General features: G+C 36.9%; 2 protein-coding genes across 3 annotated transcripts in view; one reads left to right on the top strand and one right to left on the bottom strand.

Moving 5' to 3' along the window:
- The window catches only part of serpini1 (serpin family I member 1), a 43,333-nt gene extending 21,366 nt beyond the window's left edge, over positions 1-21,967 (top strand). Inside the window, exons 6-10 of one of the 2 annotated variants that reach the window (XM_031901499.1) lie at positions 4,048-4,252; positions 12,830-12,927; positions 14,464-14,550; positions 17,650-17,739; positions 21,081-21,967. In XM_031901499.1, the coding sequence (XP_031757359.1) occupies positions 4,048-4,252; positions 12,830-12,927; positions 14,464-14,550; positions 17,650-17,739; positions 21,081-21,157 (557 nt within the window). In that variant the 3' untranslated portion in view covers positions 21,158-21,967. The remainder of the gene's footprint in view (positions 1-4,047; positions 4,253-12,829; positions 12,928-14,463; positions 14,551-17,649; positions 17,740-21,080) is intronic. The other variant, NM_001123493.1, reaches the window with a different exon arrangement.
- The window catches only part of LOC105947301 (transient receptor potential cation channel subfamily V member 6), a 45,579-nt gene continuing 43,993 nt past the window's right edge, over positions 21,034-22,619 (bottom strand). Inside the window, exon 15 of the mRNA XM_018094030.2 lies at positions 21,034-22,356. Within this exon, the coding sequence (XP_017949519.2) occupies positions 22,248-22,356 (109 nt within the window). The 3' untranslated portion in view covers positions 21,034-22,247. The remainder of the gene's footprint in view (positions 22,357-22,619) is intronic.

The raw sequence follows: 22,619 nt of genomic DNA, 5'->3' as shown, positions 1-22,619 counted from the left end.
GTGTCCTGAAGATGGCTTGAGTCTAAACCGAAACGTTGAATTAACCACCATTTTTTTGCTTCATACAAGTCCTGTGAGTGCAGTTTGTTTGTGCTAATTTTATATATATATATATATATATATATATATATATACACACAGTATATTGTGAGTCGATCCCTAAGCTCAGGTAACTGACAGCAGCCCAGAACATGTGCTAAGAGTCAACAGAAAAAATTATGGCAAGCTACTTTAACAGATCTTTCATGTTAAAGGGCAGTGGTTGCCTTGGGCTGGTAAAGAACCCCAGAACATAAGGTGCTGCATTTCTGCTCTACTTCTTTGTTAACTTTTAGTTTTTCTTTAATTTGCTTTCTCCACTGCTTTAATTCATTCGTTGCTTGCTTTTAAATCATCATAAATTATCATTCTTATCACTGACAATTACCTTTCCCTCTGCATTCAGCTTTGGAATTTCTGTGCCCAATATGCATTACTTTTCATTTTCTCTAATTAAATTTAAGTTCCCAAACCATTGTCCAATACTCTTAATTTCCATAAATCATTTTGCATTTATCTTACATCTCCAAGAGAGTTATGGATCTTTTGGTTATCTGCAATAAGATGTGCTTTAGCTTGAAAATCATGTATATTTTTCTATAACTAACATAACAGGACTTAGCTGGATCTCAATAGAATGCTACTTTATACAATTCCACCTTTTGACCTTGCATCATTACCTGCCCTGTTGTTTAGCCAAGGAAAACTGCAAAAATCACAACTTTGTTTTAGCTGGTATTTTTGCATTTGCTATTGTCGCAGTTTTGTCGTCTAAAATCGTGAAAAAAATTACGTTTTTTTTCAGCAACAAAAATCAAGTTTGTCTTGCCCGCCCCTACAGGTATAATGTCTGGTTTCCATTCTGTTGGGTCACCTCCAGGGTAATATACTCTCAAATGTCTCTGTAGGAACATGGGGCTCCATATTATTGTTTCTGAACTCTTAAAGCAAATGCCTTACATTGGATATTTCTTGTCTGTCCACTTAACTGGACTTGCATGCTTAAAGGACAAGCAAAGAATAAGTCACTTGGGGGTGCCAAAATGTCAGGCACCCCCAAGTGACTTTAATCCCTTACCTTGTACCCAGGGCTGGTGCCCCAGGAGCAAAAAAAACTGCACCAGCCCAGGGTAGCTGTAGTGAGCGCTTCCTTCTTCCGCATTTCTTCTGCAGAAAAATCCCTGGGCCGGCGCATGCGCATTAGAACGAGAAGCTGACTTTGTTGTTAAAGTTCAGCTTTTCACTCTAATGCGCATGCATAAGCACGCCAACGCAGAAGAAGGAAGCACTAACAGTTACCCTGGGCTGGTGCAGTTCTCTCCTAACAGGGGCACCAGTCCGGGGTAAAAGGTAAGCGATTTAAGTCACTTGGGGGTGCCAAAGGTTTTGGCACCCCCAAGTGACTTTGCCTTTCCTTCTCCTTTAAAGCGTATTTTCTTTAGGATTTGCTGTTCAAATCCTCAAATGTAGTTTATAGTCAAAACAATAGCGGTCATTTATGATTGCAATCACAGTTGCGGTCCCACATATTTTCCTGCAGTCAGTTGCATGTAAAAGAAAAAAAACATCAGCTAAAGGTATGTACTTCTCATTATGAATCAAGCTGAGTTGTGCCTATTGTGTCAATGGGCACAGAGAACTTCTGCATAAATAATAGGCACATGTCACTCCAATGGCAAACACCAGAAACAGACTCCAGCAAATGCATCTGGTGCAATTAGGGTTGCCAAATGTCCGGTTTTGATCCAGACAGCCTGGTTTTCGGAAGGGCTACCTCGGTCAAAACCTCCTGCCTTGTTCCCCAAATTAGGAAAACCAGCCAGTACTTTATAACACTGATGCTGCGATTGGGCAACCGTTGAACGCCGCGTTGTAGCCCCACCTCTGTGATGTCACGGCCCCGCTCCTCCCAACTTCCATGACGTCCCGGCCTGTCTAATTAGTCTACCTTTGATAGACAGACTGGTAGCATGAATGTGGGTGCCTTCTATTATGCCTTGTTTATCTGACAGAAAGATTTATTTTACAAGGCATTAAAGGAGAAGGAAAGGCAAAGTCACTTGGGGGTGCCAAAATGTTAGGCACCCAAGTGACTTAAATGACCTACCTTTTACCCCGGGCTGGTGCCCCTGTTAGGAGAGAATAGCACCAGCCCTGGGTACCTGCAGGGCTTGCTGCTTTGCGAGCGCGCGCAGTAGAGTGAATAGTGGAACTTTTAAAAGTCGGCTTTTCACACTACTGCGCATGCGCCTGTCGTGGGGTCCCGGCAAAACGAAGAAGGAAGCGCTCGCTGCCGCTACCCTGGGCTGGTGCTGTTTTCTCGTAACAGGGGCACCAGCCCGGGGTACAAGGTAAGCGATTCAAGTCACTTGGGGATGCCTAACATTTTGGCACCCCCAAGTGACTTAGCCTTTCCTTGTCCTTTAAGCAGAGATTTCAAGCAGAAATAAAAACGTATGGTATCCTAGGCGAGACTTTGATTTTTTTAATTTAAGGCACTGTTTCCACAGTCACTTCTAGGATTGACACCACTAGGACTTACTTAGATGGTATTACTGATATGAACTGCATCTCATACAGGAGCAAGAAAATATTTTTATAAGAGAGCATTTAAAAGAGACCATTTTTTAAGTCTGCTAATTGGCCATATAGCATATCTGTTGAGTTCTGCCATCCTGACTATTTGAAATCTTTAAAATTGAAGCAATAGTAGCTGAGGTCAGGGATGAATAGGAACCTGCTTGAATCCGAGTGCTGATAGACTTCATTAACTCTACTGGAAACTAAATTTATCAGCCTTATCATTAGGAATGTAATATATGCATTAGCTGCATTAGCCTGTTAGCTAGACTCCTGTGGAATATTTTCTTCATTTAGGGATTTCACTGCCATTTGAATCCACATGTTGCAAATTTGTCTCAAAGACAGTTAATTTGTAGAATGATTGTTACAGGGGTCCTTTACCCAAAAAATATTTTTTTCATTGTAAAAGAAAATGTAATTGTAGTTAACTTTGCCATATATATTAATAACATATTTTCAGTGACTTTAATTATTTGTAAATGTAATTGCTATTGAAACAGTGCCTGTCTGGCTCTTTGCGTTTTATGCACTACTGGCTCTGATTCTTGAGACAATGAATCAGAGAACAGAAAAGGACAAAAAGTTGCAATTACATTTACACATAATGAGGGTCGCTGACCCCGACCTGGAAAGCTATTGCTCTTTGATGATACAGTTTTATTGTTGCTTATTACTTATCTTTCTGTTCATACCCGTTCCTATTTATCTTCATTCACATCACTGATTTCTAGGGTAAACTTGACCCTAGTAACCAGATGGCTTCTGAAATTCAAACCTGAAGAACTTCTGAACAAAAAGCTAAATATGCACTATTCCTTTTTGTTGTAATAAACAGGTAGAGAACTACTAAATGCCTTGCGATGGTTGCATTTATTTTAAATGGATAGTATACACCTAAAAACACCTTTGCTAAAAAAAAAATCAACACTGTAAACATAGCTTGTTTTAAAATTACATTCTGCCTATTTAAGTTAAAAAAATATATATTTTCACTTTTTTTTGCCATTATAAAGCACTAACATGAAAGTTGGGTTATTTTCACTGACCTTAACGTGCCCACACCTTCCTTTATAAACATGGCCATTTGTTCAGGACTCCATACCTATCTTTGAAACTGGCTTCATAATCATGCTCAGTGCCAGAAATAACAAAAAACATAGATATTTCTTAATTAAAACAATAAACAAAAGTATGTTCATCACAAGCCCTTTTCATTCAACTCATGTTAAAAAGGGGGTTTGCGAATTCACTTGGGTGTGACAATATAACATAGACTTGAACCAGTATTCACAAGTATACTCATTAAGTAATCCGTAAGATAATATAACTAAAACATTTCATTTTGATGACTGTTTGAAAATGTGTTTACTGACCGCTGTATTGGTGTTCACGCTTATTGTTCTCTGTACCCTTTTTTTGTTGTAGGGGAGTTTACTGATGGATCTAATGAGGCAGGAGGTGTTTATCAAGTCCTAGAATTGCCCTATGAGGGGGATGAAATCAGCCTAATAATCGTTCTTTCGAGGCAGGAGGTTCCACTCGCCACACTTGAACCTTTATTGAAAGCCCCTTTAATTGAAGAATGGGCAAATTCTGTGAAAAAGCAGAAAGTAGAGGTTTACCTACCACGGTAGGTATTGATTGGTCAAGTGCTCCATTAGCAAAATTTGTTTGTAAAGAATTAAAGCAAATGTTTAAACATTAGTGTTTAATGAGAATTTGCCTCTTCATATGAGAGCAATGCAGAATTTTGTTTACCAGTTCTAGTAACCCATAGCAACTAAGTAGCAGGTAGCTTCTATTTGAAGGCAAACATCTGGTTTCTAGATGTGGAACAAATTTTGCACCCATAGTTACATCATCAATTGTAAGAACAATTTTGACTTTTATATATATACACACATATATAATCTGCCAGAAATTCCTTTGGATATAAGCCCTTTTTCCTTCCCCCTTGCACTGTTCCTTTTTTAGTTTCTGCTTATCCCTTTCCTCTGTTCGTTCCCTGTCTTCTCTACCCTGCCCTTCCTTCTCCCTCATGTATGTCATACAACAGCTTTTCCTATCTCCTTGCTGACTCTGAATAGCATTCTTCCTTATCACACAGCTGTCATGTTTCAGAAACTTTCAGTGTGAGTCAGAGAATGCTGCGGAATCTTTCAACTTTCACTTTAAAATTCAAGACACACACTCACACACATTAAATAAATAGACAACTATTTAAAGCAGGCATCTTTTTGGCCATAATAAATCATTTGTTTGCACCCCTTTTATATAAAATTGAGGCTATATGTTTGTAATATTGTTATATTTTTGCCTGCAATACAGTGACTTTGCCAGATCAACTGTTATCAGTATCACTTGGCAGTGTATGTCGGCAGCTTGCCAGCCTAGCAGATTTTGTCAGGAATGCCCTTGGATTTTGAGTGATATATAAAATAAGGCACAGTGGATGGCAAAGGATGTTGTGTACACAGCTAATTTGACTCTCTGTGGAACATACCTTATGTGCACTGTCTAATAACAGCTGTGTTTAGCAAAGACATTGAAATAAATGTTCCAAAGAATCATGTAGTTTGGCAAAGACATGCTCCTACAGAGAGCTTCTCAGCAGAATCCTGCTTAGTAAATGGGGAAGCCACCAGAGACACATGTACTTACTGTTGAAAGCTGAATGCATAAAGAGTTTGGTAGTTTCCTTTACAAAGAAGCAAAACTCTCAAGTTTTATTTTCTATCCTCTAAAATATAGCTGTAAAAGCTGAAACACTCATGCTGATAGAAATTGCATATAAAATGCAAATGTGATAGTTCAGTGTTTACAGGTTTGGGATCAGTTATCCAGAAACCCATTACCCAGAAAGCTCTGAATTACAGGAAGGCCATCTCCTGTAGAGTGCATTTTAGCAAATAATTACAATTTTTTAAAAAAATTTGAAATAATAATAAAACAGTACCGTGTACTAGTTCCCAACTAAGAAGTTATTATTATTAGAAGAATGAATCCTTAATAGAGGCAAAACAATCTTATGGGGTTTATTTAATGTTTAAATTATTTTATTTTTATTTATTAATTTTTACCCAAAATTACCCTCTTAGCCTTCTACTACTGGCCCAGGGAATTACAGCTAAATTCCAGCCTGGCCTAAGAGGTTGCCTAAAAATATACGTGTGCTGTGGCATCAGTAAGAGAAAATATAAGGAGAAAGTTGTAAATTAGCTACAGTATACAAAAAAAGTATCGAAATATAGCTTGTGATTGGACAGAAAGGAGGAATTTGATTATCAAATTTCCTCCTAATATCAATGTCTACAGTAAAGTGCATTTTGGTTATTAGTGTGATTTACCCCACTCTTCATTCATTTCAGTGGCAGTTGCAAGGCCTAAGAAATGCAAATACTTGCTTTTCTGAGCAACTATGGCCTGATGAGTAAGGGCACCTGCAGGTTAAGGCAATTGCTGTTAAAATGAATAGGGGGTGATTTTTCAGCAGAATAGCCTTTTTGTTGATGTGGTGGGGACTAACTCTGTAAAGGAATTCAAACATGCATAGGATGGATAGAAAGTAATTATAAAGATGTATAAAATAGAACTGAGCATTAAATGACCAAGCAAAATAAGCAGAGTTGACCTTGAACATGCTGAGCTCTTTATTTTTGTTATTCGTCTTTCATTTTATTTTAAACCCATCTGGCAGTAAGCCATAGCAGTCAAATGCAGAAAACACAAGTGAGTTAAGAAACTCATTTGCTCTTTCTGCAATTAATTGGCCAAACCTGGACAAACAAAGATTGATAAATCGAGCCAAAAAATCTATACCTGTTAGCTACTAGCTAAAAAAGTAAGTAAACAAGCTAAACACAAAATATGGCCATAATGGCATTTCTTTTCCTCCAGTAATAAAGAAAATGTTCTTTCTTCGGTGCTATTTACCTTTGTCACAATTATTATGCAGGTAACTGTAACAAAATAATGTGCAACATGCAAAGTTTCCCTAGTAAATCTCATTTATAACCATTTGTGAATAACATTAAAATTCAGCTCATTTCTTCCTGGTAAGAGTTCACATCTCTTTTCGCTTTATATCATCTTGATATATATGGGTCTGTAGGATAGCAAGATTGAAATTTGATGTAGTGATTCAGTAATTTTCCTACTTAGGTTGGCGAGATTAACTGTGGCTTCAGAAGCACAGGCTTTTGATTAAAATGCAGAAGTGGTGTAGAGTTTTATCAAAGCACTAAATAAACAGTTATAAATATTTATATCTCCTGACAAAAGTAGGCATGCTATGGAGTGTTGAATACTGATAATGTCCACCGAGGAAAGAAAAACCACAACCCAAGAGTGATAGGTTATGCACTCCCTAATGCTTGTCTAACAAACATAAAGAAGAAACCATTCTTTTCAGCTTTGGCAAAAAACAGTAGCAAATTAAAAGGAATTATTTAGAAGTTTGTGTTTAAAATGTGGCTACTGTATATCCCTTTTACAGAGAAAATGTTTACAAATGATTTTCATTTACTAGCATAGATGATAAAATGCACCTGTGGAGGGGTTTAAAGAAAACATTGTCTAAACCATCCCTAAATCCATAAGGTAAAGGCATAGCACGTTTTCCCCCACTGAAAACATGGAATCAAAATACCCCAAATTACCCTCTCAGCCTTCTACTACTGGCCCAGGGAATTACAGCTAAATACCAGCCTGGCCTAAGAGGTTGCCTAAAAATATACGTGTGCTGTGGCATCAGTAAGAGAAAATATAAGGAGAAAGTTGTAAATTAGCTACAGTATACAAAAAAAAGTATCAAAATATAGCTTGTGATTGGACAGAAAGGAGGTTAGAACAAATGCATTTAAATGTCCACCACTTCATGCAAGGATTGGAAAATGTGTGTGTCTCTGCACAGAAACAAATCTGCACAGAAATACCTGTTACTTATTTCAGTGTACTGCCAAGGCACCCTTCTGTATCCTAATTGGATAGACAGAATATCCTGATCTCTTTATAGTACGCAATGTTCCCTCTAATTTCTTCTTAACTGTGTGTGCAATAAATTTCTATTGTTCAGCTTTTTAAAACTGGTGTATGCACTTTATAAAAACTGGTGTTCTCAGTACAAATGTATGTGTTTTCACACAAAATTCTTTATGTGCACTGCATTTTATTGTGTTTACTGGTCTCAAAAATTTGTGTGAGCGCACACAAGCACACAGCTTAGAGGGAACGCTGAGTACAGGTATGGGGAGTGTTCTAGAGAAAGCTCTGAATTACAGGCCACCTCCCATAGACTCCATTTTAATCAAATCATTTTTAGAACTGATTATTACAGATTTTCTCTGTAATAATAAAACAATACCTTGTACTTGATCCTAACTAAGACATAATAAATCCTTATTTTAGCCAAATAATCTTATTAGGTTTAATTTATGTTTAAATGATTTCTTTTAGCAGAATTTCGGACATTTAAAAGTACGATTGAAAAAATTTCGGATTAAATCCGATAATTTCTGCTGTGCGTTAAAAGCGTGAAAATTTTGCATCATGGTCATCTGAAAAAATATTGTGGTATGATCCGAAAGTTCAGAAATGTTCGTATCCGAACAATCGTAAACCGGGCGAAAACCTTTCTGACTTTGATCCTTCAGTGCATGATTTTGGAAGCACTCTCAGTGGCACTCTGCAGCTCCAACCTGGCCAAAGGAAAGTCACAATACCAAAGCTTGAATGAATTCCGAAACTTTCGTACTCGTTGTGACAAATACGATTTTGTACGTACAAAAAAGTTGTGGAAATTAACTAAAAAATCTCTGAAAATACGCACAGTTCTAAAACGTTTAGCATTCAGACTCAATCGTACGTTAATGAATAGGCCCCTAAATGTATGGAGATCCAAATTACAAAAAGACCCTTTATCCAGAAAACCCCAGGTTCCAAGCATTCTGAATAACAGGTCCCTGTATGGGTGACTGGAAGAGTAAGTGGTGAAAGCCAGATGTAGTATTATTGCCTTATTTACAGACTATGGCCTTTAAATATTTCCTATGATTCAGTTGCTGCATTTTTTTGAGGTTAATTTACCAAACGAACAGCCGCGTATAGGGGGGTAATGTCACAGAGAATTTGTTTCTAAGGAAACAAGAAACATGTCCATCCCTCCTTTTTTAACACTAAAATTTTGGAGTTGCGTTCAACAAATGTTTTCTGATTATACCTAAATGGTTCATTTAATAATCATTTCACATGCACGGTACATCTATGTGTAGTAAGCAGTGCTTGGAGAGGCAGAAATACTGATGCCATGGAAGCCACACATATCGGAATGTACATTAAGCAACTGAGCAGGGTAATGAGTTATATTTTGGGAATCACATTGTTCTGCCACAGCACATCTGACTCCTCTATTCCTCATCAACTGTTTAGTGCAATGGATTTGTTTTTATACACAGTATCTGGAATTGTATCTGTAGGCAAAGGGATGCTTATAAGTTGCTCTTTACTAGCAGCAGAGTAATGCACTTTAATAAAAGATCCGATCTAAAGTAGAATTTATAAGGTGACAAAAGTGCTGCTTTTATTTTGTTTGTAATCCTTATGCAACTGGCACTTCCACACTTGCTTGAATTGACAGCTGTAGATGTATAGTCATGATAATATGCAATAACCTAGCAGCTAGGCTCATATTTATAATAATGCTGTGAGCAGCATTACTGAGACCTTTTAGCCAGGCAGGGACTCTGGGCATTAATAAATTCAAGTATTAAAGGAAACAAATTGCTAGTTGTTATCTGCATGACACTAGGAAGTGGGAGTGTGAGTTTCAGTAAACAGAACTGCAGAGACTGTGTAATAGGCACTAGGTTTGGCCAGACGCATTAACCTATATATAAGATGTAAATGCTGCCTGCTGATTGAGTGCTATAGGTGATTTGACCAGTACTAAACTTTGCATCTTTTATGACATTTTCCCACAGGTGTGTCAGCTGGTCTCTTAACAGTTATTTTTATTATATTTAAAAAGAAATGCATTTGAAGCCTGTAGTTATTGTTATTTATTTTTTAGCTCAGGTAATAGTTTGTCTATTCCTGGATTTGCAAGTGCATCTCTGATTAGTGTCAAAAGTAATATTTTACTGAAAATAGTTGTTAAATCCTTAAACAATGCCAATGCTGATGATGATGGGGGATATTTAGTATTTAGAACAATACGAATTTTAAGCAATTATTCTTGAAAGTAAACCAGTTATATATAATTATAGCGTACAAGAGGCCTCCTGCTATTTTACCAACATATACACACAACAGTGTCTCAAATCACGTGTTCTAGTTTTGATCCAATCCCGAGCATTAGAACTTGAGATGTACTGTATATACTCGAGTATAAGCCAATCCGAATATAAGCTGAGGTACCTAATTTTACCTAAGAAAACTGGAAAAACTTATTGACTCGAGTATAAGCCTATAGGGTGGGAAATGCAGGGGCTATTGCTAAGTTTCACTAATCAAAATAAATACCAATACAGTTACATTAAATGAGGCATCAGTGGGGTATATGTTTTTAAATATTTATTTCAAAGAAAAACAGTAAATTAGCTCTGTAAGTGGAGAAGAGGGTCAACAAAAACAATATGGTATCAATAATGATACCTTAAGAGTACTACCCCCTTAGCTCAATCAGCAACCCAGCTAAAACACAAAGAGTTAAAATCATTCAAAACTATATATAGATTATATAGAATATAAAGTGCAATGTCTAGTGCAGAATGGGACAGGTGAGGATGGTAGATGAAGATGAATTTGGGAGCAGGCCAGGACAGAGGGTGCTAGTCTGGAGGGACCCATGGCACCCGACTCGAGTTTAAGCCGAGGGTGACTTTTTGAGCACATTTTGGGTGCTGAAAAACTAGGCTTATACTCGAGTACATACAGTAAATATAACTTTAATATACTGGTGGGTGTGTACCTTGAACTTCTTTGTGTTCCAAAATTATATTTTTAGGCCCCCACCCCACTCTCAGGACCCACGTTTAACCCACAACCAAGGAAAGAGGCCCAATATTGTGATAACTAACCTCTTCAGCTCTTGCCTTGGTCCCTCCTGCAGTGCTTATACAGGAGTTTTCTTTTATGTGTATATTAAGTTTCAACATTTTGGGTTTATATTATAATGTTTCTATGAAACCTTTAAGTCACAAATGGACTTTTGTAGCTGTTGTACCAGACTAAAATATGTTTTCTGTTTTGCTTTATTTTATCTAATGCTTTGTTTGTGCAAACTGTGTACTAGCTATAAGTTTCAGTTGTCAGCAACAAAAATAATAATTCAGATAATAATTTCAGATTAAGAACTAGAATTGTTCTCCCTTGTGACATTTATTGCTAATTTCCATTTTTATTTTGGTCAGATCTGATGTTCCTTCCTTTAATAAACCATCTGGATGCTAGGTAATATACTTATAGAGGCTTTGTCAGTAGAAATAGATCTGGGTGATTTTTTAAAATTGAATGTGGCAGTACAAACTTCCAAAAAACATTTTGCTGTTGCGGAAGCCACATAATGGCGAGCAAAGCTCTTCTGCCAGTGATAGATATTAAATTGTGTTTAGTACATTTAATATTAGAATGTATTCTGTGCTGTATAGATAATAAATAAGTAAATGCTTCATAAAGGTACCGTAAATGTTAAACTTAATGGTGCTGTAAAACTTACAGGAAACCCTGAAAGTGAACTAACCACAGTGGCCTTGAGAAACCTGCACCCTTATAAGATTCACCAGCCTAATATCATTATGCTTTATCCAGTATTTTATATTCAGGTACAGGATACTTAGGACCTGGGGTTTTCCAGATAAGAGGTCTTTCTGTAACTTGGTCTGATAAAAAAAATCATTTAAACATTAAATAAACCCAATATGATTGTTTTGCCTCCAATAGGGATTAATTATATCTTTGTTGGGATCAAGTACAAGGTACTGTTTTATTATTACAGAAAAAAGGGGAATATTTTTTAAAAATCAGAATAATTTCCTTATAATAGAGTCTATGGGAAATGGCCTTTCCATAGTTATTATTATTATTTATTTATAAAGCGCCAACATATTCCGCAGCGCTGTACAATAAGTGGGTTTCATACATTGGACATACAGAGTAACATATAAAGCAATCAATAACCGATACAAGAGGTGAAGAGGGCCCTGCCCAAAAGAGCTTACAATCTACATGGAGAAAGGGTTGAGACACAAGGTGTGGAAATGGGCATAACCAGAGTTGTGAGAGGTGTGGCACAGGGTATTGCTAAACTAGATTAGGGTAAGCTTCTCTAAATAAATGTGTTTTTAGAGATCTCTTGAAGGCAGAGAGATTGGGAATTCCAGAGAAGGGGGGCAGCCCTTGCAAAGTCTTGAATGCAAGCATGTGAGGAGGGAATGAGAAAGGAGTTGAGGAGCAGGTCAGTAGAGGAGCGTAACAAGCGGGTTGGATGGTACCTAGAGATAAGTTCAGAGATGTAGGATGGGGCAGAGTTATGAACTGCTTTAAATGTGAGAGTCATTAGTTTGAATTTTATCCTGGATGGTAGGGGAAGCCAGTGCAGGGATTGGCAGAGTTATGGACTGGAGAGGGGACAGTCTTTGGAGGGGAAGGCCAATTAATAGGGAGTTACAGTAGTCCAGGCGAGATAATTGTGAACTTTCTCGATAACGGGATTCCGGATAATGGGTCCCATACCATAAATAACAGTAGCATGATGTTTGGGAAAACAACAAGAATTACATTTATTTGATTAATTAAGCCTAGTACAGGGGAAAGTTCCTTACCCTGCTCAACAGTGGGAGTTGCCTCGGTCACTTTGTTTTTCAGCAGATTAAGTGGCCATCATTGTGTGCCAGGGCTTCTCATGTGGCAGAGTGGAGTAATAATTGTAATAGGTCATGGTTGTCCACCTCATGCATATGCATTTTCAAGAGCAACAAAAATAAATTATTAATATTAAAAAATAAAAAAATGAGAGAATTTGCACAACATGAGATTCACATAGAAACTGTTTCTCATTTTGCTAAATCAGCCTTTTAGTAGCCTTTGCAAAAAGAGTTAGTAATAACTAGGGAAAGCCCTGTAATAGAAGTAACATAAATATAAGTAATACTGTATCTTTATTTTTAAAGGATGTTATTTTTAAACCATTTATTGTTATATGTATCTGTAGGTTCAAAGTTGAAGAAGTAGTTAACCTAAAGGACGTCTTGATGCAGCTTGGAATCACTAAGATATTCTCTGGGGAAGCTGATCTGTCTGCTGTATCTGGTAAGATGTCTGTATCATTCATTTCTGCCCACCATTTCAATATTTTGGGGGTTTTTTTTGGTGACAGGCAGATTGGTTGGAATTTTACAGTGTGACTTGGAAATATTCACTCAAGTAACTTGGCAGTTGATATCTAGTATAAATAAATTTAAAGCAACTGGACTTGTTTAGTAATCATTGAAGACGTTTCACTACTCATCCGAGCAGCTTCTTCAGTTCAACTGAATGGGAAGTCCTCAGCATATATACTCTTCCACTAATCCAATCACAATGGCACTTTGTAACTCTTCAGAAAGGTGACATCTGAAACTCACAGAGGTGTGAATGCTGTGGAGTTACTTTGAAAGGATTACCAAAGTATCATGCAACTGGCAGTTGATGTTAAGTACAGTTGTAGCACAAGATTTAAATTCAGTAGAAGCCTGTCATGCATTATAAATCATCCAGTCACTGTTATGATGGTTGCTTTTTCAGTGGGTTAGATGTGGGTATTTTCCTTTGACTTTAAATGTTACCAGAATTTTGGTGCTCACAAGATTTTTCTTTTGGTATAATAATTGCTTACTCAACTGCACTCATATTACAAATGTAATGCATTTAAAGTTAATTGGCTTTGGCAGCTTGGCAATGTCCCTTCCAGTTTTGTGAGTGTAGTAGCAGAAAGTAATAAGGAATGTTGGGGACAACCAACCTGACTACAGATGCTGCTTAGAAATGGTTATAGCACACTTGAGTTTATAGTCCTTACTGTTCTTTCAGGGTAAACTGTGGTGCTTAAATATCTATCTCTTCACACATTAGACTAATGGAACACATGACATTTTCTCCAGTGGCACAGGAACGGCCTTTCAACAGACACAGAGTGGATTTCAGAACAGAAATAACCAGTTTTGCACCGAAATCCTCTCTGTGTGTTGATAGGTGAATCCCAAGCCTGTCAGTGCGTGCACATATAAGAGGCAGAATGTAGGGGATTGGGTTTTCTCTGCTGTCATATTTACACCAGTGGAGAAACTGACGCTCGTGTCATTAGTCTAAAAGTGATACTGGCTCTTTGCTTCCCCCAAACCTCTATTATAAAGTGGTATCATACACCAGACACCTCCTTACCATGGCTTCTGCAGCACTGACATTGATGTTGGAGGCAGGGCAGAGACCCAATGGTCTGAAACATTCATGTATACCATGGCCCAGCCCAGCAATGTGGCTGCAGAGGTCCTGTGTCGGACAACACCAGGCTGGGGGGCAGGGTGCTTCAGTGTTAGTGTTAACAGATCTGAAAAATCTGTTTCAGTATCAATTACATTTAAATTGAAAGTGTGCTGTCTATGATAAAGCCAGTAGATCTGTCATTTGATGACAGATGCAGTGAGTGCTCTGATCTTAAAACTAGAGTAATAGTTGAGTCAGTAACGCCCTCATAGAGGCTGAGGGAGCAAAAGGAAAATAATTACAAATTCAACTTTAAATATTTCCATTTAACAAATTGAAAGGGAAAATATATTTATATCTGTCTTTACTCTTGTTTATCTACAGACAGCAAAGATCTTTTTGTTGCCAAAGCTGTTCACAAGTCTTTCTTGGAGGTTAATGAAGAAGGTTCGGAAGCAGCTGCAAGCTCTGGTACACAATCTATGTAGCTATATATCTCTATCTTTCTTATGTGTGGGAATGTGTCCTTGGAAACTGTTACTGCCTGCACCAGCAGCTTTTAACAAATGAAACATTATTTACTCATGTGTACTTAAAGTCCCAGTTGAATTTCTCAGGGATTTACAAAACGTTTCACGTAAGAACTTTGTGAGTGCACTTCATAGCAGTTAAAGGCTTAACATAGAACTTAATGGGCTACAATAAGCTCTCATAATTATCTAAAACCACAATTAAACCCTTAGAGCATTTAGCATCATTTTCTTAAAGCTCATAAAATGATATTAATGGGTCATTGCCTGGCAGGCTTATTGAATAATTGAAGATAGTTGATATCCAGTGGTAGTCAGGATGCAGAAGAGACCAATCACATTTTTAGCAGTAGTGGGATTTCGAGCAGTGGGACATTAAACATGAAGGCATTTTTGTATGCAGCAAGGAAATTAAAATAGCCAGCTACAATGCATCCATAATTCATACATATTGCATAAAAATACTAGGCACAATGACTTCATGCTATGTATATCCTGAAGAATGAATCATTTTGAAAAGTACTGACAAGCAATCCCTAGGCCAAGAAGCTTGTGGTACAAATCTATTTCTTACTTCTATACCTCTTCCATACCTCAAGTGACATTAGGCAAAATGTGACAATTTTTTTGCCTTTTAAATGCAGACCAGAATATTTTTTATTACTTTAAGACCAATTCAGCGGTTGCTTTTCTTGGCCCTTTCTGATATTGCAGTTTTGAGGAGCTAGGCACTTGATTTATATTGTGGCTGTCGGTGCTGCCACTGGGCACATATATATTATGTTTTCCTTTTTTTACAGATAGGCTCATCATTTAAGACAAGCAGGCATAGAACTATACAGTCAGCATAATATTGTTAATACATTTCCTGGCTTGCCAGAACTGTTTAGTGAAAGTTTTCAAATATTGGAGGAACAGAACTTTCTCACTGGCATATGTTATATAGCTAAAGATTGGCTGCCAACATAAATAAACACAGTGGCAAGTCTATCTATTTTTACTTTCAATCAGTGCTATTTCACCTGAAAATACATTTCTTCTTGCTGGGTTTACGCAGAGTACTGTAGTGGCTGATAATTGCCTTGGGAAGAATTTGGTGAAAATTCTATTGTAACAGGGTTTACATAATTTATTAGAAATGTATTCACAGCATTTTCTTTCAACCATTTTTACTGAAGCCTTCTTTTCTCCAGAATTCCTTAACGGGGCTTTAAGCTTGATAATTTTAACTTTGCCTAATGAAAGAAACATTGAATAGTCAGAACCAGGAGTGAGTGTAGACAATAGCAGGGGGCAGAACATACTGCTTTAAATAGAAATAACCTTTACAAATAACCTTACAGTCAGTGACAGTTGTAACAATGATTGCTTTATAATCAATGCATATTAAAAAAGCTACTTATGTTACATGAAAAAGTTATACAGAACTCTTCTGAAATAAGGCAATAGCAACTCCCATTAAGTGATGCTTATGTTGAATTAGCATAGACTTACCACTGCCGCTCTTAGAATTTATGATGCTGGCTTAAAAATGCCATTGTGTCAGTGCCAGAGATTTTACTGTTCCAGGTTTCTTTTTAGTTTATTCCAATAAATACACATGAAGGCAAAAGCATGCAAGGTATGTGGTACCTTGTCCAGAAAACCACAAGTCCCAAGCATTCATGATAATTTTTTGTCTTGTCTGGGTACGTGCGTATGTGAGGCTTTCCATAGTCCCAGGATTAATTTTACTTTTCCTTGTTTTTGGACACAAGTAAAGTAAAGAAATACGAACACTTTGCCTGACAGGCGAAGATACTATGTCATCAGCTTGCAAAGTATAAAAGCTGTTCAGTGATGTAGCGCCTGCATTTCCAGGTTTAGGGTTATGCTAGTGCTTTTCTTCAAGTGCCTTTTAACCCTACCCTGCAAATTTAACAAATTGGTAGTACTAAATACTGTTATTTTTTGCCAATACAGTAAAGATAGTGTAACTGGGTAAGCATTAATGTGTATTATGATAGGAATTATAAAGAAAATTTTAAAGTAAAAATATGAGATGGAGGAAAGGCCTCTGACTAAATTGACCATAGTGTATGTGATAGCAACCTTAGATTGTTAGCTCTTCTGGGTCAAGGACTGATGTGAATGATGTATAATCTCTGCACAGCACTACGGAAATGTCAGTGCTTTATAAATAACAGGAAATAAATAAATACAGAAGTGGTACCATATACAGGTGGTGATGTTGCAGGTTTAGGCTCGAAATGAGCAGCATCATTATCCAAGGATACATGCAGGAGAAAAGCTACATAATATTTCCCTTTCAAGTCAAGTCAAGTAGGTTTTTATTGTCATTCCAACCATATACGGTACAGTACACAGTGAAACGAAACAGCGTTCCTCCAGGACCAAGATGCTACATACATGCAACACATGTATTATCAAAACAACATACATTTAACAACATAAATTAAAAAATATTGTGCAAATAGTTGCAAGAGCAGTTCAGGTAGGTATAAACAATTAATTTCTCACATTTGATCTCACACACTTAGTTAGACAATGGTACACAGATTTTAATTTACACCTTTAAGGATGGTACACAGGATTTAATATATCCCTTTCATAGGCTCTGTGCATTGACTCCCCTGATCCAGAACACAGAACCTTAAACTTAGTTCACTGAAATACTATGGATATGTTTACACTAACTGTGACTTCCCCAGCATGAAATCATTATTGTCCCCTTGAAGTCTACAGTCATCTATGGATGTGACTATTCTGCTTCTTCAATCATTAGGAATCTGATTAATGTAACACAGGGGCTAGATGAGTGTCCCTACTGAATGCTGCAGGGAACATTGCTGCAATTATATTCTCTTGTTACTATGGAAACCCTGAGCTCACTATGTACCTTGCCAGCTATGGCTAGCACTGCACCTATGGCACGAGGGGTTGCGGTATTTAATTCCCTCTTTTGTGACCTAATGTGATCATATTTTATTAAAGATGAATATGGTGAAATACATTCATTTAACTTTCTTCTGTCTCTTAGGAATGATTGCCAACAGTAGAATGGCAGTTTTGTACCCCCAGGTTATTGTTGATCACCCATTTTTCTTTGTCATCAGAAACCGGAAAACCGGTAAGTTTTGTTTACTGTGCATGCTTTACTCAAACAGGTTTTATAATAACATGTGTATTACATTGGAATTGCAGACCCCCCATGTCTGGAAGGACCAATAACACTATTGTTTTATATGAATAGAAATATAATATATATATATACTTATATCCTGCACCAGTAATAATTGCATGTTTGAGAAACAAGCTGTTGTATAGCCATAGTGGCAGTACAAAAAAGGCACAGGTTTTACATAGAAGATAACAAATAAGCTGTGTGGTGTACAATGGGTTTAGTTCTTACACATGAAGATGAATAAATGTTATTCATAGCTCTGTAGAGTACTATAGAATGGAACTCTTAGATAAAATAGGACATTTTTGCCAAGAAATAGTTGCATTTTTGGTGTTCAATCAACTGATACAATAAATGTAAAAAACATTTTCAGTTTTTGACATTACTGATCCTTTAATGGTTAAGTGTTTTTATTTGGAGTGTCACACAGGGAACTTTGTCACTCTAGAGTTTGAAATTGGTTTATTGGTGCAGATCAGTAGCTAAAGCTAAGCAGGTAGTTGGTTCCATGGTTTAATACCATACCATTTTAGCTTAAGATAGCTTTCCAATTTATTAAATCCAGCCAAGCCAGTTAGGGTTGTGACATAAGGGCAGCTGTAATGAATCTGCTTCTTATTCTGTGTTGGGACCTATTTATGCAAGAATGTTTCTTACTGTTCGTACTGGAGAAAAAGACCGCTTTCAAAATTATAAGCATTTTAAGAAAAATGACAAAAAATAATTTGAACTCTCAAATATTAGTTTGAGCAGTCAACACAAAAATAATTTATACTTGTTTACAGAACTTTGAACCATTACAGGTAACAAGGCACTTTCTGCAGTAATTCATTTTTACAGGCAAAAAATACTATTATCACAACACAAAATTCTTTCGCTTGCCTAAAAAAATAACTTGTAATATTTTAATGTAAATGAATGTTGTTTCAGCAATTGCCACTTCTTGTGTTTCTGTTTACTGGTACTCAAAAGCCACCCATGTCCATTAAAGGGGTGGTTCACCTTTAAGGTAACTTTCAGTATGTTATAGAATGGCCAATTCAATTGGCCTTCATTATTTATTGTTTATAGGTTTATAGGTTATATTGCCTTCTTCTAACTCCTTGCAGCTTTCAAATGGGGGTCACTGACCCCAGCAGCCAAAAAACTTGCTCGGTGAGGCTACAGTTTTATTGTTACTTTTCATAACTCATTTTAACCACTCCCTGGTCGCTAAGGAATTTTGGACCCTAGAAACCAGATAGCTGTTGAAACTGCAAACTGGAGAGCTGCTAAACAAAAATTGAAATACCTACAAAACTACAAATAATAAAAAATGAAGACCAATTGCAAATTGTCTCCGACTATTACTCTCTACATCATACTAACTCAAAGGTGAACAACCCCTGTTTGGGTGGTAAAGATCCACTCCAAACGCTGAGACCTTATTTTATTTTTCCTCAAGAGGAATTAATTTTTGAAAAGCAAAGCCACTGTCTGAAATATAACATATAACTTGTCTCTTTCCTACTCCTTTTCTACAAATCCTTGGTTTGATGTTGTGGTAAACTTTTTTGACGTTTCAGTTTGTTTATTGCTTTCAAATCCTTTTGCACGTGGCTTGGAAAACAAATAGCGTTGACACGTACCTCGAACACTTTTATAGAATTCAAAGGGGCACTGTACCCCATCATTCAAACATGGAAACTGAAGATACTCTATGCTTGGTCCTTGCAAAGTAGTGATTAGACTACCAGTATACGTTGTACAACCCCTTTTCTGCACCCTTAGTTTTACCTTTCCATGAAGCAGGAATTATGTGCAGTAGCTTCAATTTCCATGTTTGACCTCTAAAAAGAACCATATATTTTTTTCCCGAATAAAACAATAGGCAAAAATATACAGTATCTAGAAGAATTAAGTCTAAAACAACTGGATTGTGGAATGTGATTGTATCATACCTTCTTACACCTGTGAGTTTCAGCTAACACCTAACTGAACAAGTTCAATGGAACCATTGTGATTGGATGTCTGTGACTGTATTACCATCAAGAGTTTAAATACCGGGGAATTCCCTACCAGTCATTTGAACTGAAGAAGCCACTCGGATGAGTGGTGAAACGTTTTAAAAAAAAACTCAGAGAAGTCCAGTTGTTTTAGACTTAATTCTTCTAGATACTGTATATCATGACCTGGATGAATGAGAATCTTCATAGACAATAGGCAAAAAGTATGTGTTCAGTGACAGCCCTATTCATAGAACTCAAGTTTGACAAGGGGGTATATACTATCCCTTTAAGAGAAGTATATAGTTTTAATGAGTGCATGTTTCTTGGCCTTCCCATTGATGTTATTTAGAATTATTCAACAAAGAGAATGTAGCAAGCTGAACATTACAGGGAGAAGTGCAAGTCAAATTCCACCATAAAAAGGAAATCACTTTTTTTGCATCTTTTGCCTGCTCAGTCGTACTGAAATGTCACAGGAGGAAGATTCCATAGAACCAAATCAGGGTCATAAAACATTTTGCATCTTTAAACATCTAAGGATTGATTTACTGGTATAGATGGAGGGTGGAAATGCAGTAACAGACACTGATCTGAATTCAATTCCACTTTCTCTTCTAGATTATCTCCTGAAAACTCAATTGACGCCTGTAGGGTTTTTTGCTAACTGAATGGAATTTGGCCCTTTATTGGAAAACAACAGAACAAACCAAAACACAGCTATAGTGTGAACATTTAGAAGAAAACTTTAGCTTTTTTTTTCTTCTTACCTTACATGGGTTACATTTACAATGATTAGCAACAGTCCTTCAATGTTCAAATTTCCCTGCATTTAACTGCTCTTATTAAATTTGCACCATTGTGCAAAAGCAAAGCAAAACAGCAGAGTACAATTCCTGATCATTTCAAACATGGATACAGCTCCAGGGATTAAATTGCCATTTCTACTACTCCTTGGTGGGTGACATCCAGAATATAAACCCATAAAAATGTCCAACATATTTCAGGAGACCCTTAAAAGCTTCTCCCTTTGGTGCAATCGGAAGCATACATTAAGGGACCGTTTAAATATTTAAATTAGTGGTAAGATTTTTTTTCTGCCAGCTCCAGGTTGAACAATGAAAGCACACATGTTATTGCCATGGGTTTCATCCTATATGGGTTATATTGAGGCATTGACATGGCATTATTGTGCATTTTATTGTCATACTTTGCTGTTTCTATTGTTTTAAATAAAACAAATATCAGAACAGTAAACAAGGCACTTTACTTTTATTTTAAACGGATTTTCTTATATTTTAGGATCGGTCTTGTTCATGGGAAGGGTCATGCATCCAGAAACCCTGCATACTATCGGCCATGATTTTGAAGAGCTCTAAGCCTAAGTTCATGCCCATCTGAAACAGTGAAGCACATGTTTGCTAATAATACATTTCAATGTTTGTTGTACTGATATGTTTGTAACTGTCTAAAATGAGATGTTTTAACCAAACCCTGCCCTGGCAAAATACCTACAGTATTGTTTCTCTTGCTGTGTTTGTGATTGCTGTGAAAGCTTGCCAAATAAACTTGTATTAATGTGAACTATATTTTTTTAGAGTATTGTCACAAGATCTGAAATATTATATATAAATATATATAAAAATGTCTCAGTAAGGAAATGTTGCTTCTGTGTTGCACTATAAAGTTTGTGTTTTGGAATTATATCTATGTCCATTTTGTTTTATTCATTCTGTTGCCCTTGGGCTCACTTTACACTTATTGTATACATTCACCTTATGACTTACCAAGCCCAATTGGTATGCAACATTCATCTTGTTTTTAAAATCATTCCCTGCCATGTCTATACAGAATTAACTTCTGCAAATGGGAATGAGGAAGCAACATATGGATTCATTGGAACAAACTGATTTAGACAAGGTGCCATGCACTTACAATGTATCCCTTTCCCCCAGAATTCCAGCTTCATCAAGGCTGTGGTCCGAGTTGTATCTGCTGCAGCTGTGTCATTTCTGGTGTGCAGCATTATTGTGTGAACACTTGGAACCTTGCCTGTCATCAGCCATTTACATTTATAGCAAACTACTACTACATTTTATATAACGCTAAATATGCATAGAATGTATATCCTGTATATATTGCACTGTATATCCTCCTCTATCAAATAAACAGTGGGCTTGGATGACTGACGTTTTGCATAACCCTGTATAAGTCTGACATAGTAAAGGAATACACTAGTGAGTCTGATCTTGCTTCCCAAATAACTCCCGCTCTTAAAGGTCCATGGTTTATGAAGTTTAAGACTGTAGATTTTGCATAAAGATGACAGCTCTCCAAATGGTTGAGCCAGTGGGTTCTGGTAGTTAGAGTTCAGCAAAATCTGGCCACACACATGTTGCTTAACTCTGAGAAGTCAATGTTTTGGGGGATTATACTGCAAACAGTATTATTTCTGTTTATAAAGCTTTCTTAGAGCTGGTTGTGATATTCATGTAAGTAATGCTCCATTCTGCTTGGTTCAGAGCTTGCTTGAATATTCGGCATCAGACAAAAAGAAGTATTATTTCTCTCCTCAACCCTAGAAAACAAAAAATGTGAGTCTTGCTTACTTAGGTCTTGTGATGTATCATTGTGCCCTTGTCTCATTTTGAATGAATTATTTATGCAGCCACTCTAAAATGTTATAGTTTGGGTAAAATTCAGAAGGGCTCATTTATCACTTGGGGCAGGGTGTTTTATACATTTTGGCCTACGAGTGAGTTCCCACAGAAGCAGAAAGAATTCTGGAGAACAAGAGGTTGTGTTTTTTTTTGCCCCTGAATACAGGGAGCCAGAGAGAAA

This window comes from Xenopus tropicalis, chromosome 5 (assembly GCF_000004195.4).
Source record: "Xenopus tropicalis strain Nigerian chromosome 5, UCB_Xtro_10.0, whole genome shotgun sequence".
Lineage (NCBI taxonomy): Eukaryota > Metazoa > Chordata > Amphibia > Anura > Pipidae > Xenopus > Xenopus tropicalis.
The sequence above is the reverse complement of the archived record's forward strand: the minus strand, read 5'-3'. Positions and strand labels throughout refer to the sequence as shown.